Source organism: Saccoglossus kowalevskii, chromosome 4 (assembly GCF_978046115.1).
Source record: "Saccoglossus kowalevskii chromosome 4, keSacKowa6.1, whole genome shotgun sequence".
Taxonomy (NCBI): Eukaryota; Metazoa; Hemichordata; class Enteropneusta; family Harrimaniidae; genus Saccoglossus; species Saccoglossus kowalevskii.
In genome coordinates, this window is record NC_140644.1 from 27348257 (window position 1) to 27369801 (window position 21545).

Below are 21545 nucleotides of genomic sequence, written 5' to 3' on the forward strand. Positions count from 1 at the left end.
CATTGTCAAGTGCATATCATTTTGCAATTAAAGATTTAGATAAAACCATTAATTTGTCATACTCAATTTATTTTAAAATATTGGTGAAAATCAGAAATACATGTTGGCATCATGTCCATTTATGGTCTTTGTTTGTTACTGCTCATTGTCCAAGCATCAACTGAACACAACGTGCCAAATCAGTCTGCTATAGGGAAATTTGAACATCTTGATACTCAAAAAAAAAAAGTAGAAAGACTAAAACGTTTATTTTGCTTTGTTTTCTGCACTTTATTTGGAACATTCTACTGAATTACTTTGCTGAAGTCATTGTGTGTTCTGTGGGAAGTGCCTTCCAATTCCACTGGCTCGGCTCTTACACACAACTAGACCCGATTCTCCAGTATGAGCTTCTTTTTTTTTTTAATAACTGGAATGGAAAATTATGAATAATTAAGTGTATTTTTAAAAAAATTGAGGTGTATGTCCTCAAGCATGCCACCAACAGCAATAATCAGTAAAGGCCTTCAACAGTTGCATTATATCTCTGAACTTCTAATCTACAGTGGGGTGCATAAAAACAGCTACATACGTTTATTGCTAGTGGTGTTTCATGTAATTAGATTGATGACTTCACAGACTAGTCCATTGTATACCAAGAATAATGCACAAAGGCAGACTCAACGGGTTCTTATAGAAAGACACATGGGGAGGTCAATATGCAACTGAGTACCATCTGAGTGTGGTGTTATTGATCTTTTTCCTGCTTGTAGCAATAATTTTAGCCCAAAATGGCATCGAAAAATTTGTGTCAGCGATTGGATTCTGTTTCAGTCGTACTATAGTTAGTGTCATTAACATGAAAAGTGTCAGTGTTAGTGACATATCCTATATACAGGGAAATTCAAATATATTTTGAAACGAGTGCAAATATGCCTATTTACAATATGGCAAATTCTGTTATTATTTGTTGTTTAAATGAGTAGTAAATTATCATAGGTGTTACTACTTGTATTTGCCCAAACAATAGTGGGTATCGGGTAAAACATATACATGTACACAGCATTAGTGTCAATACATAAGAATACAGCAACAGTTTATTAAAAACACTGGCAAACAATACAGTAGCCAAGGGGGTTGACATGTGTGATATAAGGTATCTTTGACTTGAGAACAAAATACATGTTGAATGCTTTTTCTGCATAATTTCAATAGACCATTTTCCGGTTGATGCAAAACCCGCGTTATGTGTGAAATTGATTGCGAAAACAGGACAAACAAAAACCGTAGTGACATCAAACAATTGCGTGTGTTCCAACAAATGCGAAACTATTTTTGAGGGGTATTTCCACATTTAATAATGTGCTATACACACTTGATGATGGTCATCTCAACACTATATTCAGCATTTCCACATTGAACTATTGAAAAGAAGTTCAAGTTCAGAATCAAATAATTCAATTTTTGTGGCAGACATTTAGTCTACTGCAATGCAATAATCTAGATCTCGCAGTTGAACGGGAAATCACCTATTAGCCAAAGAAATTTCTAGAAAGTATGACCTTGAAATAAGGTGCTCTCAGAGCAAATATAGTTTTTAACATTTCCAGTTTATGATTGTTTACTTTTCTTTGATGGTGGTTCATCATCCTTGAGAGGTGCAACACTAAAATTGGGAACCTACAAAGAAATAATAAAAAAGTTAATAATGTAATAGGCAGAACGTAATTTGTAGTTGATAGACAATAAAAGTGAAAGTACAAGACATCATTTTTTTTTCAGAAACTGGACCACAAACAGATCTTTTTTTTTTGCAATAAGCAAATCTTAATAAATGAACTGTTGAACTAGCAATGTTGATTTCATGAAAGCAAAGACCAAGTACAGCAATGAGATAGGAGTGTGTGTAAGCTTAAAAAGTCAAACAAAATAAAACTACAAGGGTGACAGACAAGCCTCGTATGGCATTAGTTATCAAACTTAAGATATATAGTTTTGTTTAAAGTAATATACCGATAGTTGGAACATAAACATGTCAGAGATATGGATCCAGAATCTATTTCTCAATTATGATTTTTAACATTAAAATGATTGAAATTCAGTCATCTTGTATCTGACAGTGAAAAACAAAATGACCTGCATCAGGGACCTATAATGTCTAATGTATGTACTAAGTTTGAACAAAATCCATCTATAAACTATCAAGATCTGGTTTTGGAATGCCAGAAATGCTTGATTTTTGATGATTTTTTTAGCCCAAAAATGGCCACAGTTTGAATCAGATCATGAAACAAATTGATGTGCATATGTATAATATTATGTATGATATATGTGTAAAGTTTGAATGTAATCAGTCTAGGCAATGAGCATGTCACTGACCTTTGGATGCACCAGTTTCAGTTGTAGTTTCTGATGTTGAACATTTGACCTGTCAATACTAATCTGCACCACAACACGGTCGAACACTTTGAACTTCAAAGGCCCAGCAGTCTGTGAGTTATCCTGGAACATAAATAAACCCCAGATATATGTAATCTCATGCGTTCAGCATAACTTTGGAAGAATTCCTATATATGTACTATACATTGATTGTGTATGATGTACACTGATAAGCAGTTGGAATATTGAGTCATGAACACCAATATACCTAAGCACATAAAACAAAAGCATCTTTTGCAAATTTACCTCTTCATTAAATACAAATGGAGAATCTCCTTTAATGTTTTTCAAGAATAAGGTTCCTTCCAACCCAAATTTTGGGATCAGTATCTGCAGTGCATTCTTTCTGACGAAAAATACAAATCCAACTTCATCCACAGTCTTGTCTTTGAAGAAAAGCTACCGAAAAAACATTAGAATGTTAAACAAATGACGACATAAAATTCTGTTTTATATAACATCATCATTAACTTACATGTCTTTTGGGATTCAAATGTGATTTTGAACATTTGATATTCACGAGTTACATCACACACCAACTAAACCAAGTAAATATTGATTATGTTTTTTGATGTGTGAATTTTAAACCAAAAACTTGTATACACTGCACATTATGGGCAGTAGGAGTTCCATTTAAAAAATAGGTCACATATGGCTTGGAGTTGACAGTTTCCTTTACTTCCTTTTTACTAATTGATTTGCTTAAAAAGACGTGCAGAGAATCCAATTAGGTTTGAAAATCATGCCTATACATGTAGCCAAATTGTGTGATATCTAAAGGTCAAATGCTCAGGTCAGTCTATTACACGGAAGTAAAGGTGAATTTCATTTGTGATGATTTTGATCGTTTCTGAACATAGTTTTGATGAATTGCATCTCTTTGAATTGAAAGAAATTACCGTACCATTAATGTATATGCATCATTGAAAAAGATTTTCTTTTTGTAACCCTATATACATAACAGTGTATCACTTTTATGACCTTTTCATGGGCAAACAAACATGGGCTCAATTTTTAAAAGGTCAGAGGAGACAACAGTGACTTGAATGTCAAGAAATGTCACCTGGCACAGGAAAAAAATTTGAAATTTGTTACAAACCTGTGTGTGTAGTCCCACTGACGCTCTTCCTGCATACTGGGCCATTTTATGACGATAATTTAGGTTGTTACAGACAGACTATGAAATATAAAGAACAACATTGAAATAAGTGATAAGAATTTTATTTATATTGTTGTATGTACACTATTCTCAACTAAACATACTAACAATGCAAAATACTGAATGTAAATCATGAGAATTTATTACAAATATAGTTCAAAATTAAATAAAAGCAAGTATAACACAGAAAATTACATTTACAGGTAACATAAAGTAAAAATCTTTGCTATACCTGTGTTTTATGTTTATCTAATAGATCTGCATAAGACTGGTCAGCTTTGATGGCAACAGCCAATAATCTATGAACTATGATGTCAGAATATCTGCATGCAAAAGAATGAAGTAAATATGGATGTTAATCTCTCATCATGCACATTAATTAAATGGGTATTCAATGGAATGTTCCTCAGCATTTTATTTCTGCCGCCATTGTTAAGCACTTTGGATAAATACTGCCCTCACTGGTCAATGGTGTTGAACAAATTACCAAACATTGGCCTCACAGGTGAATAGACAACTTTCCCGGAAGTAGTACAAACATGACAATTTACTGATATTTGATACAAGGGAATTTTATTTTTGTGACATCAATATCACGTGTGCATGTTTATGTTACACCCCATATTCAGCATGTGCCTGCATGCGAAACAGCACATTTTCGGGAAAGTGGTCTATATGACACTTGTTTTATTATATATGAAGTAATGCAAATATTTATATTAACTACCAGGGTAACTAAATAAATGCAAATGTGTGTCTGTGTATGTCTGTATTAATTTTTTTGTACAGTTCTGAATAGGAAGACAATCTCAATTATTTCTGTTTATGCAATCACATCTTCCCAAATATGGTAATTGGTTCGAAATAAGTCATGATGTGAGAATGTAACTTGCACGGAATTTGACATTCACTGCTTATCACTGGATATCTATTATTAATTTTAAAGTGTGTCATTATCTTTATTCTTCTCTAATTAGGGATCCGGGAAACTGAATATGGGGTTTTAACACAATCTCTGCCCTTATCTTACAAATAGCAAAACTCTCTGCAAAGAACACTTACCTTCTTATGGGTGAGGTGAAATGGGTATAAATAGGTGTAGCAAGACCATAATGATAAAACTCTGTGTCTGGCAAAGTACCACTACAGAAGTACACTGCCTGCATCATACATCGTGTTGCTAACATGCGCAATAGTGTATTGAAATAGGGTTGGCCTGGGATCTCGGCTTTCTCAAGTGATGTGGCTAGGTCTTTATTTGTGTCAACTGCGATGTTAACATTCTATGGAATGGAACAAAAAGTCAATTAGTGTAACATGGAAACCACAGTTGCAAACTAACTGACACTGATAGTGAAGTTTGTGGATATATATAATATCATGGATTTATAAAATGAGACTATGCAAGTGTGTGATATGCGATAAAAATCTCATTTGAATTGAGAGATCATCACAAAATTGCAAGATAAACCTACATTTCGATAAATTCTAAGAATGTTTTTGTGTGTATTATGAATGTTTTGTGTTTTTGAGTATGGCTATAATCTCGCTCATTTCTTATTCATGCAATCAAACCTTTCTAACCTTTTTCTTTCTGTACCCGGTGCACTATTGGTTAAAGATATGTTAGATTTATGCGCACACCAAATCTTCTTGTGAGATCTCATTATTATCTCAATATACTTGATATTTTATCACTAGAAATATGCATGATGTGTTCATGTGAATGAAATTTCACAATCCCAATTTCCAGTTTTTAAATTTGTAAACAAACTATTAGTATTAAAGATACACTAGCTGTAACGATCTAGTTTTTTTTATTGCAAACGTGTTCTACATGAATAGCAATTATTTCCGTTCTATTAGCTGAAACTAGTTCAATTATTTGGTACCGGGCCCTTCTGTATGCTTTATAAGCTCGCTAAAAGCACTGAATCAACATCATCAAGTGTTTAGTGTACGTACCCTAAGCTCCGTTTGTTAAACCATCATACGTCATTACTGATTGTTTGCGCGTGCGCAATTCCGAGTACTTCGTTGTGTCGTCACCGGAAGCGCTGTCCCAGCACAAACCTGTGTCATATGACGCCTTACCGTTGTGTCGTCACTGGAAGCGCTGTCCCAGCACAAACCTGTGTCATATGACGCCTTACCGTTATGTCGTCACCGGAAGCGCTGTCCCAGCACATCCCTGTGTCATATGACGCCTTACTAGCCGATTTTGGCTAAAATTCCGCTCCGCCGCCTCTTTACAACAGTGTTTATAAGCGGAACTTGATATTGCTTTTTACAATTTGGGTTGCCTTTGAATCACATATTTTAGTGAAATATTGTTCGAAAGTAGTTGCGTTATTTCCGGTTTCAACTAGTTCGAAAATAGAACGTCCTTGAGCGCGATAAAATGACGCGTAGAACTCCATCCGAACCAGCGTAAACTTATTGCAATTTGTGCGATTTGGGCCCAGTTTGTTCTTACAAGCTTTCTAAGTTTCATTTATCATTATTTAGTAAACAGGTCTCTGAAACGATTTAATATATCCGTAAAATACGTGGCAATCGACAATGGACTTCGAAACGTTCGAAATTTCGAACAAACTCCCGGCACACCTAGCGCGATATGCGTCAGATCGGTGTAGAAGACGCCGAACTGCAGCGTCAATACAGTCAGACCACCAAGAAATATGGCGTTGAGTTCGATCGTGAGCATTTTCTCCGCATTCGTATCCGCACAGAGATCGATGTAAATTTTATTATAACAGGAGATAAGCAATTTCAAAGATAAATGCAACAAGTTTTCAACCCAAAATAGTTATTTAGAACGCCGTTAGAGACGTTTTCATTACAGCTACTGGGCCTTTAATATTTCTTATTTGGTAATCAATTTGCATTAACTTGCAGATATTAACATGTATTAACATAGATGATGGCTCAAGCAGTAATGTTGGCTAATGGGATGTTTTAACACAATTATAAAAACAATCGTATCACATGTTGATTGTATGTAGGTCTAATAACCATTTTGTAATGTAGTCACCTTTGATTCGCCTGCTTTTATCAGTGGTTCATAGTTTGATGGCGGAGGGGCTGGATGTCTTCTGAGCAATGCACACTGGGGAAATTCTTCCTGTATCTTAGTTGCTACGGAGATATTGGCTAACAACATGAACTCTTCCACCATGGAATTCGTCTCCCTGAGAAATACATTATTAGATTGTGCATCTTGTGAAGATATCATTATGACAAGTAACGTTTCCTATGGATGTATTTTAAAATAAGGACTTATATTTTTAGTCCTGTCTGTTTGTGTGTGCATCTGTCTGTACCTGTCTAACATCATTTCTCTGACATGCCTGAACCAATTTTGTTCAAAAAATGGTACAAAGTCAAGACTTAATGGTAAATATCTGCACGTCAATTTGTTTGTTGTTTCATTGACATTTGACTAAATGACAGCCATTTCATGTCCAAATATTTCAGTATGTCATCAACTATTTCGCAAGCATGCCTGAGCCGATTTCATCGAAACTAGCTATTGACATCACTCATGATGTGTCACCAATGCATGTCATTTTGTTTTGTGATCTAATTCAAAAAGACAGGAAACAGGAAATCTTGAAATTCAACCAAGGATGAAATAACATTGAGACAAAATGATATTGAGAATAGACATGGGACTATTACAGTGAATTATGACATATAACCCTCCCTTTTCATGTACCATTCTTTGTTTGATATGTGCACGAATATTGAAAAAAGATTGTTTACAGTTTGAATTCTGAGGCCAAGAACTGAGTTTACAAATTTTATACATCCACCAGATCAAATTATATAAGAACAAATCATTTTTTATGTCAACACAAACATCATGACAATTTGACAAGAAAATTATTTCCTCAACCAGGTCAAAACATTGTGTCTACATAGAGATGTTCATAAACAAAGTCAATGTACTTGAATATATGAGATATGAAATAATGGCTAATAGAAAGATCAGGAACATAAAAATCATTAAAAGTACTCATAGCATCATCAGTTGGTCTACTGTAGGTGAATAAGTGAGATAATGTACCTGAGTTGTTTGGTTTCAACATCTATGGGGTCATGAGTTTCACTATCCATACTAAATCGAACTTCAGTTGATGCCAGGGTCAATGCGCTGTTTACACCAAAGAGACAAAAACAAAGAAAAGTTACTGTCACTGCAATATTGCTCCAAACACCAGGTATGTTGCTCAATGGTATGCCATGTGAGGGACTTGTACACATTGAATATAAATGGGAGTTGCAATTACCTTTTAATATATTTTATCGAATCATATAAATTGACACAGTTGCTGGTATAGTATGACATTAGTAAATGCACACATTTAGCCAACAACGCTCCCTTTAAAAATAGTTTGATCTAACCAGCTCTAATTATGTAACTATCGTGAGACTACATGGTAAACCAGTCAGCAATTTAGCTGGTAATGTTACTGTTTGGATGTTTGAAACAAAATGGCGATGACAGTAAAGATATTTCGATTATTAAAATTGAACAAAAAGAGAAATGACTAACTATAAAGTGTGTTCATATGTTAATGTGTTTGGAAATCAGACAAATTTCATGATATACAGCTTTTCAGGCCATAGGTCAGAATAGTTCAAAATTCCTTCCTAAAACATCTCTGGGTTAACAAATAAGCGTAATTGTACAAAACTATTTATAGATTTGAAAATAGTTTTACCCCTTGTCAATTCTTCTCATCTTCAATATCTTGGCTAATTTATTGAGCTGCCGTAGTCCCAGTGTGACATCATCATTCATAGTGCAGTCATCAATTCTCAACTGAGCTTGTTCATATGTCAAAGCTGCCTGGGAAGATAAAAGAGAATTTCACATTCTGTATGAGGTATTTGTTAGAAAACCTACAATTCTAGACTAATGATCAGAGGGTTAGGAGTTTCACTCCTAAGTACAACAAGATGTACGAATGTATCATATAAACATATTTCATGATTTATTTCTATGGGAGTATGTACATAACTGTAAACATAAATGGGAGAAAGTACATCACTAAGAATAATCTATGGAAGTACGTACATCACAATAAGATTATTCTATGGGAGTATGTACATCACTATGAAAATATTATATGGGAGTGTGTACATAACTGTAAATATATTCTATGGGAGAAAGTACATCACTAAGAATAATCTATGGAAGTACGTACATCACAATAAGATTATTCTATGGGAGTATGTACATCACTATGAAAATATTATATGGGAGTGTGTACATAACTGTAAATATATTCTATGGGAGAAAGTACATCACTAAGAATAATCTATGGAAGTACGTACATCACAATAAGATTATTCTATGGGAGTATGTACATCACTATGAAAATATTATATGGGAGTGTGTACATAACTGTAAATATATTCTATGGGAGAAAGTACATCACTAAGAATAATCTATGCGAGTATTACATCATTATGAAAATATTCTATGGGAGTGTATACATAAATGTAAACATATTCTATGGGAGAAAGTACGGTACATCATTAAGATTATTCTATGGAAGTATAAATGTACATCACAATAAGAATATTCTATGGGAGTGTGTACATAAATGTAAATATATTCTATGGAAGAAAGTATGGTACATCATTAAGAATATTCTATGGAAGTATGTACATCACTATGAAAATATTCTATGGGAGTGTGTACATAAATGTAAACATATTCTATGGGAGAAAGTATGGTACATCATAAAGAATATTCTATGGGAGTATGTACATCACTATGAAAATATTCTATGGGAGAGTGTACATAAATGTAAACATATTCTATGGGAGAAAGTATGGTACATCATTAAGAATATTCTATGGGACTATGTACATCACTATGAAAATATTCTATGGGAGAGTGTACATAAATGTAAATATATTCTATGGGAGAAAGTATGGGACATCATTAAGAATATTCTATGGGAGTATGTACATCACTATGAAAATATTCTATGGGAGAGTGTACATAAATGTAAACATATTCTATTGGAGAAAGTATGGTACATCATTAAGAATATTCTATGGGAGTATGTACATCACAATAAGAATATTCTATGGGAGTATGTACAGCACTATAAAAATATTCTACAGGAGTATTATGTTACTGTGAAAGGCAGAATATAATCGATCACTTTCTGTGATCAAATAAATTCTAGCTATGCAAAAAGCATCTAATAGTCACATACCCTAGATCTGATGATACTTTTTGTAAACCGAGTTTTCAAAATCTCAGCATTATTTGTGATTTCCCATATAGCAGAAAAAGCAAATCTCTCTTCATTGCCACGTAATGAACACAAATTAGAACTTAACAATTCTGGTACCATATCTATCCTCTGAAACCAAAATAGAAAACAAAATAATAAGTCATAGGAATACATAGAATACAGCAAAGTGTGTGTTTATTAATTTTAAATTAAACCATTGATCACAGTCCCTCTATAGATTGAGGGACTGTGCATTGATGTATACATCATAATTCATGCTGGTTTTATATTGATACCCATAATGAGTACAAGGTCAGGTTACATGTAAGATCACATGACTGTATACTTTGATAAATACAAGCAAATAGCAAATTTCTTGTTGGAAAAGAAATTCATATCCCAGCTATCTAAGGATATTTTGCCCCATTTACCCCAGCAACCTAAAATCAAAATATTCAGACTCAGAACACAAATATTAATGTTTCTGGTGGTTACCCATGTCACATAAAAACATGATTGTCACAGCTTTGTTTTTTGTAATAATTTTATTAAAAAAAACATCAGGCAGAATCACAAATGATCAGAATAGGTTTCCACTATGTTGTTGAATACCTACCTTATCCACCAAGTACACCGTAGTTCCTCTACTGGACGCCTCTGCATCTAATGCATTTCCAGGTTTGATAAAATGAGAAACATCTGCAATATGAACACCAACCTAAAAACAACAGATATATATATACATGTATCAATATCTGACACTAGATGGCACTGTACTAAAACAGAACAAGGTGAAACTCGTAGATTACACGATCTTTTGAAATATGTTGTAATGATAAAACTTGCCTCTAAGTTGCCATTATCTAGTGTTCTACAATGCAGCGCATCATCAATATCAGTACATCCCGGTGGATCCACGCTACAAATACACAGATGACGTAAATCTTCTCGTTCTTTGACATCCTAAAATGAAATAGGAATGATATGAATATAGTACAGAAATTAGTAAATACAATACAGTGTCATTCTCAATGCACAACAAATTTATTCAGATAATTCATGACTTTTTTGGTAGCAAGTGTGAAAACAAAAGGTAATATCGGTATGTTGAATACTAGTAGCTAGAAATGGCATAGCCCCTGTCAGTTTTAAGTGACTCTGTCAATTATAAACAATGAAAGTTGCAGTTTATAATTAAATTCATGTATTCAGGATGTTAATATCATAGTAAATACAACTGTCAAAATTAGAACACAATGGATACATGAAAATAAAAGCAAAATGACCACCACTCAGACATGTTTGGACAAATCACAAAATAAACTGATGTGTAGCAGTAACCCATCATGTGTGATGTTCCTTCCAAGTTTTACGAAAATTGAACAAGGTGAGAAATGGTTTATGACATGTTCATATGTGGTTTGTTGAGACTGAAAAGGCCACCAATTGGTCAGAGGTCATCAAAATGAAAAGCAAATCAATATGCAAATGTACATGTGTATCAGTGACCCATCATGTTAGGGTCCACACCAAGGCATGTATGAGAAACTCAGTTGATGCTCGAATTTTGTGATTTAATTTTGTTTTGTTTTAATTTTGTTTTGTTTCCTGTCAGTCAGTTAAATGTCATCAAAATTCAAAAATAACTAAAGCAAACATGCAAACCAATGTGTCACCTTTGTACAAAATTTAAACAAAACCGGTAGAACACATAGTCAGCCATTTTGAATCAGATCACGAAACAAATTGTTTTTCATCAGTAACCTACCATGAGTGAATGAAATCGGTCCAGACATGCCAGAGAAACAGTTGCTGACATGTTCAAATATAAATTTTTGGTGTTGAATGGGACTTAAATAGTCTTCACTTATTCAAAGTTCATTTCAGCAAAAAAATGATCAACTTGCTATTGTACAAATTTTGAACATAAACAGTCAGAGAATGTCAAAGAAATGGTGTCTGACGAACAGACAGAAGCTAAAACATAAGTCTCTGTTTAAGAATAATTAACCCTCCAGTAGTAGTAGTGGTGTACTGCTTACAAGATATGCACATCCTGATTATCTCATGAATATTCAGCAACTCATACTGAAAATATGTCACATGATCACCTACCTCATCAGTAATGCCCCAAGGCATCTTGGGAAGAAAACTGAGCACTGCAGAAGAGAAATTCTGATGTGGAACGTCGTGTTCCAATAAAAGCACTTCATTCTCAGTGTCTTTGTCGCCAATGGCACCAAGATTCTGCACAAAATGACCCTGCAAGAAATTTGATTTAGTGACTATACTATAATGTATTTGATTTCCTGCACTGAAATTTGATCTCTTTCATGTCAATCAAAATCCTTAAGATACACAAAAGTAGGGGAAAAAATTAGCACAATTCATCAACAAATCACTGATATACATTACAGGTGTTTCAAACAGAGTAAGTAAATATTATTACATAGAAAGCACCTTATATATATTAAGCAGTCTGTATGTGATATTAAAAGCATATATAATGAAATATATGAATATAAGTCTGATTGTTTTGGGTAATGAACAAGTTCCATAACTATCTTTTTGCCGAGAAATCAAGCAAAAAGTTCATCAACAGAACTGAGTTAGCTGTGTCTGGGATGAATGGTGCACACATTTTCCTGGCCACCATACTGGTTTCTGACTTTTCGGCCTCACGTTTTGCAGTAGGCAAACTTTTTGGTCATGTGTATTTTCTATACAATAAAAATAATATACATACCTGTGGATATCTGGAATGTCGCGGCCAGCCATCGATACTCACGATGATTCTCTGACCTTTCAATGTTGCTGCTTGTCTTGTTTCTATTCTAATCTTTGGGATTCTTCGTTCTGCTGGAATAAATATGTGTCTTGTACCCTGTAAGAACAAACACATTTTATCCATGCTGTGCAATGAATAACAATTATCATACATTTGCATACCCAGTTCTTTTAAGATAGAAGCCTAATCATAATTTTTAACAAAATTAGTCATAAATCGCATGAAAATGTTCATTAGTTTATTATGTACAATCATGAAGCTAATGTCCCATTGTACAATGAAATAGCATTATTTTCTGTGTTGAGAAATGTGAAAAAGTACTCCATCATTAACTATATATAATTTATTCAGCCTATGTCACCAGGATAGATTTTGAGATATTGCATAATATCTCTGCCATAAGAACCTGTGGTAAAAGTGTTATAATAGTGACTTTTCCTAAATATAACCATCAATTTCTCAAAAAAAGGGCTTTTTTTAGGTCAATATTCTTATAATGCCTTGGAGTATGGTTTATTGCAAAATGAATGAATTCTGTGTATTTTAATTTATGAGTAGGCTTCTACCTTAATGTAAAGTTTTATCTGACTGATTCTATATGAAAAAATAAAGTAGCATAAATACAAATTTTACTGACAATTTGAATATTTTTTTAATTAATTTGGTAATAGGTTTTGTTATCTCCTTCAATGCCATTTGATATAATTTAACTTTTTAATTTCTCCGCCCAAAATTCTAGTGTAAAACTTTGCACATTTTTATATTTTTTCCCGCAATTTATTGATTAATTGTGAACCAATTAGACATAATTAGATATAATATAAATATTAGTTGAATTATGCAGGTTTATTCTGTGAAGAGAACAAAATAACTACTGGTAATATTTATTATTGAGAAGTGTAATGATTGAAGAAAATCTATGCTATCTTATTGTAGTGACCATATGGGCTGATATTGAATTTAAAAACAAGAACCACTGGTGGAGAAATATACTAAAAAACAATGAAGATTTCCCGTAGCAGGACACAATTTGATAGCAGTTAGTTCTGGTAGCATTTGAGAGCTGCACACTAATAAATATTATAATGGTGGTGTTGGTTTGAATGTAGAGAACGATTTTAAATCAAAATATATCTTACTTTAGATACCGGTGATACTTCTAGAATGCCACAATATGGCCGCCAACTTCTTTTAATAATTCCCACAACTTTACCAGTTGGCAATGCTTTGACTGTGCTTGTCTTGGTTGATGTAGTGGTGCTCTCCTGTAAGAGATTTATAAAGGGTAGATAAAATGGTATAATAAAATAACAAATCACTGGTACAAACAAAATATTTTTAATGAATGTTGATTTCACAGCATTTCACTTTTTGGAATTACTTTGTTTTGTACCTCCCTCCCCCAAATAAAAATAAAAACCTCTGAAATTACTATTATAACAGCATACAAGTATTTGCTTTCTCACAACACATAGATCAGAAACTTCCAGCTACTCCTCTGTAATTCACTACTGTTGTGACAAGGCTACAAGGATACTGCAATTTTTCATGTGTACTCAGGATAGGAACAGCTCAGAGGGAAGAAACATATTTTAAAATCCTTGCTCGGTATTCTGTCAGTATTGTATGAAGAAAGTACTTTATTTAGGGTATAAACACTGAAAGATTTGATACCTACCTCATCCTCTTCTATGCCTTCATCATCCTCTTCTGTTGATTTTCTTTCATCTGCCAAGATCATAGAAGATGGACAAGTCCATTGTTCTTTAGGGAACATCTCTATGGCAACAACATCTTCATGAACCACTCTATTGAGATTAGCAAGTCCTTTGATAAAAACCTGAAATGTTTACCAAACAATTATGGTGTGTTTAGCCAATGACGAACACTGCAATTGACAATAGTGCTCAATCAACAATTCTTTGGTGCTAACCAAGCAACCAAAACAACAACACTGTAATGTTCATGTTCAACAATTCTGGTGTGTTGATTAATTGAGGGTAGAGTTCATCAAATTACAGTATGTGTTTGAGAACAGTCTTCACTTAACAATCTGGCAATGTTCAACAAATAATTTCTGTTGCAGCAATAACTGTGATGTTAACCAAAACAGTGTTAACACAATAAGCACTGTAATGTTCAACAAATAATTCTGTTGTGTTGTAGCAATAACTGTGATGTTAACCAAACAGTGTTAACACAAAAAGCACTGTAATGTTGACAAATAATTCTTTAACGCCAAAGCGTGGCCAAAACTCCGAAACTGTTATAAGCACTTGTGCTGTTCAATAATTGATCTATTGGTCACCAACATTAATGACATGGTAGCAATTTGCTCATTTTTTAACAACTTTGTCCAACCTTTTCCAAAGTGTTACAATATTACAAAATGGATTGACAACATTATATTGTAGACAGAAACCAAAATGGACCATTGTCTATAAACATTTCCTATTAATCATGCCCTCTATTAGAGAAGGTGTTGCTGTAAGCAATGCTGTAATTCATAGATTCAGTATTGTTTTAACCAGTGGCAGTCAATTGATGAAAATGTTTTTGGTTTTTTTAAAGAGATTGACAATATTCTAAAAGTCAAATAATGACATAGACAAGCATAGATGTCAATTTGATGTCACAGAGTTAGGCCACTAGAGGGTGCAACTTACTGAAAAGTTACATTGTAGAAACTTGTTACTATTATTTATTCGAACAACAAATATAAAAACAAATATAAAAACAAATATAAAAACAAATATAAAAACAAATATAATAATTATAACTTTATTACGCAACTTAACCATCTGTGGGTTTAGTAAGGTAAAAAATGATTACAAAGACAAATAAAATAAGACAAACTAAAACACTAAAATTAAAATACACTGAAATTCAACAAAAGAAAAGAAATACAAATTAGAAAACCTCTGAAACATTGATTAAACAACAGCAAGGTATAAAAACAAAACAAATGTACATTGCTGAAATCACAGTTGCTCAAACAAATAACCAGTCGCTGCAGCTTGAAAGCCAGTCTGCCTTTTCCTTTCACTAACAAAACATGATTTTCACAAATCACTCGACAAAAAATATCCAGAAAGATGCAAATTATTAATAAATTAACTTACCATATCTTCACCCTCCCCTCTCACATTCACATAGCCCTCTTTGTAATTCTCCCTGCTTGCTTGAAATGTACCTTGTAAGTATTGTTTAGACTTAATGCCCGTTTGTATCTGTGTTAGCGGCAAGTGTTCAGGATATTGAATTTTACGAGTTCCACAAACTTTGATATCTGCATTCTCCTGCATTACCAAGCAAATTATTACACATTGAATTTATATTTAATAGTGAATTTATTATCTGTGTTTTAAGGAATGCACAAGATGGATTTTTATTGTGTGTCTACAACTGCAGTTTACTATGTTGCACCACTAAAAATATAATCAGTATTTACACTACAGACAAGCCATCCAAAATATAATCCAGTCTGTTTATTAGGTGTTCATGCAGTTAACAAGGTTGCCTCAATATGTGCAATATTTAAATATATCGTTACAATTGATAGAAAATGTAACAATTTGGTTTTAGAACTATGAATCTATAAATTTGCCATTGATATGCCTGGCGGATCAAAATTTCCGCTGGCAATATTATGCTATTTATTTTTATTCTGGATGCGGGGGTTTGATGTTTTTGAAATACAGGTACTGGTATATTCTATGATTTTGATGTTAAAATACATAGGTCACTTTTTTAAACTATTGATTTTTTTTTTCTGTTTGCTACATTTCTTGGTTTACACTTGTATATTTAATGTTACGGAAAAATAGAAAACGATTTTCACGAACTCCGACATTTGTAATTTTGTAGGATATGAAAGTTATGATGAGTATTTTCACTCGCTTCACCTCATCAGTCATGGAAAAATCTTCCATACCCCACAAATATCATGGTGAGGCCATAGTGTTATGTCATAATCTCACCTGGTCTCTCTTCTGTTCATCCTGGTGAATTTTTGCAAGTCGATCTACAAGCTCTGGTTTTCCCACCAATGAACTTACATATTCAAAAACTGTCAAACAAAAAATAGAACAAAATAACTCTGTTTCTGTGCATCTGTTACTCAAAACAAACAAAAATGAAAGGAATAAAAGTAGATTTCCAAATGAAGCAGTGATTTCCATTAAAGCTTTAAGCAAAAGGCTATTTTAGTTTTCCATGTACACAATACTCTAACAATTTTTTTAATGTTGATTTGTTTGAACCAACTATCCAACTTTTAAAATTTCAACACAAATTGTCATCAATAACCTGGTTTGTATCATTCATTAAGTTCTGTTGCTAGGCAACAGGTTGCTCAGTATTACTTTGTCACTAAACTGAATTTGATGTAATGTATGGTGCAATTTTGTTAATATTTCAATATATTTTTACTACCGGGTATAGTACTTTACATTTTAACAACATCTTGTCACAACAAATTCATGTATCAAGTTTAAGTTACCATCAATTGTAATTATGGAAATGTTTACAACATATAATAATATGGTAAACCTTTCAATTTCATATTAACATTTCAAAAAATACAATATGCAAATTATTACCTGTGAAAGCAACCAGCCCCTGTTCTCTTGCCTTATTGCGGTTGTCTATATCGTTGGTCAGTAAAACTATTTTTACAGGATTATTTTCAATTTGTTTAGATAAATGTTCCCCATACCATTTGACAGCTGTTCTGATTGCACGGTCGTTTCGATCATTTGACGATTCACCAGCTTCCCTCTCAATGTAGGTTTCACTGATGTAAGGAATCACAAATCATGTCATTTTAGCAAATTTGACTATATGCTTGAATTAACAGAATCCTAATATAGCTAAAGTACTAACAATCTCATTGTCAGAATATACTTTATTTTAAATCAGCGACATTATGAATTAGCAAAATTACAGATTAGCTAAAATAACATGCTAGCTCAAAAGACATTTTTTACAATATGCCATGATATGAGACTATTATGGGATATCCTGGTTTATTTGAATACAATCCACACTACATGTACCTGTGGTGCTCATTAGTGAAAATATAAAATTTCTTGTTGTCATTGGATACCATTTCCTTTATTCTCTGATGGCCTGATGTATTTCTGTTTCTCATCTGTTAGGAAATAACATGTTGTATAATGAAATCTATTTAAATGCATCACCTAAAAAGAACATTTAAAGAAGAATGCATCTCAACACCACAATTAGTACACTGTATGGTGGTGAGGAACACAGAATGCACCGTAAGATTACACAGATAGTGTACAATGTATATGCATGCTCATTCGAAAGTAAGCTCCACTACTAAGGCCAAATAAAATATTAAATATTCTATTGTTTGTAACAATAAAAACAAAAAACAGGTATAACAGGGGCAGGTATAATTTTTTTGTTGTTGTATTTTTTATTTTAATTGTGGCCAACAGAATGATGAATGTAGGTGCATACTGTTATATTGAAACATTTTGTATATGAAATGTTCATACCGGTAATATATGACAATGTACATGTACAGGCCGATACTTTTGTGTGAAGAATTTGTTCAGCACCCTTTAGTGGCCACTTACCAGTTTGACCATATAAAAATACAACGCCATCCCAGTAATGTTGTGCTGAAAACACACTCAAGTGTTTCCAGTAAGTTACTGAAAACACAATATTTTTTGTATTAGGTCATACTTGAGACTGTACTTTTCCAAAGCACAGCAACAGTAAACAAATTATTGCTTGCATTTTATCACTGACTATTATGTGCATATAATGCAATGCTCATCATATTATATGTCCTTATAGCATACAGGTGTGATGACTGAGCCTTGGGTAGAATATCAGCAATTGCACAGATCGGTACACAGCTAAGCAGATCTAAACTGACTTACCTCCTGAAGTACTGTCTGAAGTATGATTACATTTTGGATAATGTTATCTTCAAGAACATCTATCTACCAATACAATGACATTGTTTAATGTGATGTTATTTTGTGAACAATTCAGAAAATGTTTTCTTCTGTTATTTCTTGTGAAAAGCATACAAATTTGAGAGCATAGATTGACTGGATGTAGCTGTTAACATAATAGATGTGAACATCAATCAATCAGAAAACAAATCAATAAGAGTTCCCTAGGGCCCCCTCACTCAAAACTATAATCCCTCTGTTTTCTTCAATAGATATTGAAGCTGTCGTGCAGTCATCATTCACAAGCTCGACTCTATCTTACTGCAGGATCTTACTTGACATCTTAAAGCCTGCTGTCGGTATTTTTTTTTTTTGTTTTTTTTTTTGTACCTTGTGACAATTTCCTTTCCCTCCGGGGATTGTGTTCTCAGACAACTTAATATTTTACTTTAAGTTATGTGATATGTGTATTCTAGCTTACCTGGTGCATTAACACGTTTGTGTCTGGTAGTAGATAGTGTGGGTAGGAACACAGATCACTCTCAATCTCAGGCTTGTACTCAAGAACTGGTTTTTCTTGTTTACACTCCTGACACAAACACGATCCGCACCAAATGTCATCACGCAAATAGTGCTCTCTTACGATTTTCACCACGCCGCCTTTCCTTGTCTTTTTAACAAATGTTTTTGACTTTAACATGATCAATAATGCTGTTGTAGATGCTCAATGAATAGAATTTACACACGCAAACCACTTGTCGTATATATGAACAACTGGTTCAGCTACTCCACATGTTGAATGACCTTTCAACTTTCAACTGTGGGTCGAAAAAAATGAATTTGTACTTATCATTGTCTTAAAATGTCATAAATGCACAGATCTGGGATAAAATGAAAAAGCGATATTATTAAACATCAAAAATCTCCCCAAAAAAAGATAACGTGGAGTCACCCTGTGAAATCAACGGTCCTGGGTCATCGTGTACCTGGAGACAATTTCCTATTCGTATTGATATCGGATTCGACTGTAACAACTTCAAACGTCAATCAATAGAAAAATTAACAAATTTCATGGTCATGTACATTCAACTGTGATTTTGACAAAAATTTAATTTCCAAAACGTCGTCCAACCAGCAAAAGAAGCTTCCCAGATGCGAATGACAGACCCTGGTTTTAATTTGAATTTATATTTATAAATAATTCCAAAATTTAACAGTTAACAACATCCACAGGTAAGGGATTGGTCAGTTACTTCGGCTTAGGGGGGGTCGGCAGATTCCATTTTGCCAGCTGTAAATCTCAGTTGACCCACCCCCTATCAAATAAAAAAAAGTGGGTGACCCCCCCCCCCCCTCCCACCAACATTATATTATTATGTGCTTATGAAAACAAAGGAAACTTTGATTTTTGCTTAAATTTGTGTTGGATTTTGGTATTTTACAGAGCAAAATATGCATATTTAAAAGTTAAAAAAACAAAAAAACTATTTATTTATTTATTTTTTCATCATTTATTTTAATTTATATATCAGCATTTTCACAAATTTAACTTTTTTGATTTGCTGAACAAAAACTGTCACTGCTCTTTGTACTAATTGCTACATGTTGTCTTTCCGTCTCCTGTTATAATTAGATAAATCCAGTAAATATTTTATACAATGGTGACTTCAGACTTTAAATAAATAATCAGCAGCACATGGACTGGGGATGTGGTTAAAACTTAACTGTATAATTGGGATTCTAGCCGCATTGCATAATCTGTTAGTTATTTGGCAACTTTAACCTCAGAATATTTAGCCTATAACATTTTTGCATCAACAAATTTATAGGCAATATAGGTAATAGTTATTATTAAAAACACATTTGTACGATTAACTTTTTTATCGTTTGTTCTGAAATAAAATTTTTAAAAATATATGCATGAGCGCGTGTGTGAATTCTGGAAAACATGATATCAAAAACAGGGTGACCCCCCCTATTTGCACAATCAAAAACAGGGTAACCCCCCCTACTAATCAACCGACCCCCCCTAGGCCGAAGTAACTGACCAATCCCTAATTTGAAATGAGGAAATTGACAAAAATACATTCTCTGAAGTCACTTCAAACACGTGTTCAAATTCATATTGTCTGTCTATTTTGAAAGGTATGAAGCAGGCATTTTACAGGCACTTTAAGAAATTAATCAATATTTCAGACGTCTTGTGCATTTCACACCCTTACATATTCAATTCATATTCATAATTCATATTTGTTTCATATTAGTCATCCAAGTTTAGTGTAATTCTTGACTGAGAGGCGTATAGCATTGTGCAACGCCCACAATCTCCCAGTACTGTTTAGAGCACTTTGAGAGACATCTAAAACTATTCTGCAAACACAATATCGCACTTTTAATTGATTCATATTCGAGGTGACCTCCAAGAAACCTGTAACTTGAAATTGTAAAATTTTATATATTTACAAAATTTTTATAACATCTGTACCTGTCACTCACTGTAATGTGATGAATTTTTCATAACTTCAAAACATTAACATAAACTTACATCACAAAAATATGAAAACATTTACTAAAATTTTATTGTGAACACACAATCTGTCAAATATTAAAAAGAATTTGTACATTATCTATATTTAAAGAAAAAGACAAGGCTAATAACATTATATTCCCAGATGAAAGAGCTCGGCAAATGTTAGAAAATGCAATTTACAGTTTTTTTATATCACCTTTCTTTCACTAGATATTCAACTTGTCATCAGTTTATGTAGTTCACCATCTTGATTCTTTAGCAAAGAATTGTGGGTAAAGTATGACATCATACCAACTGTTGTTAGAAATTGGTAAAATGATTTCATCTAACTTAAAAAATTGACATCCAAATTGATTGAAAGTTTAGAACATGATAGCATATATGTACTATTTTGTGTTTTTCTACCAAAATGCGAGTAGCTTATACAGGTGATACATGACCTGTTGACTATGTA

At 33.2% G+C, this 21545-nt stretch overlaps 1 protein-coding gene across 1 annotated transcript; it reads right to left on the reverse strand.

Annotated features, from left to right (window-relative positions):
* Positions 1–1044: 1044 nt before the first annotated feature.
* On the reverse strand, positions 1045–19813 carry LOC100370631 (exosome complex exonuclease RRP44-like). Its single transcript, XM_085498040.1, has 23 exons — positions 19514–19813; positions 19043–19379; positions 18544–18606; positions 17683–17777; positions 17227–17420; positions 16606–16694; positions 15748–15924; positions 14304–14465; positions 13765–13890; positions 12584–12721; positions 11953–12099; positions 10684–10800; positions 10454–10555; positions 9817–9966; positions 8305–8432; positions 7647–7733; positions 6612–6768; positions 4640–4860; positions 3810–3900; positions 3518–3595; positions 2665–2817; positions 2359–2481; positions 1045–1659 (listed from the first exon to the last, which is right to left on the reverse strand). The coding sequence occupies exons 2-23, from the start codon at positions 19259–19261 to the stop codon at positions 1591–1593; spliced, it is 2886 nt and encodes a 961-aa protein (XP_085354166.1). The 5' UTR covers positions 19262–19379; positions 19514–19813; the 3' UTR covers positions 1045–1590.
* Between the last annotated feature and the right edge of the window lie 1732 nt (positions 19814–21545).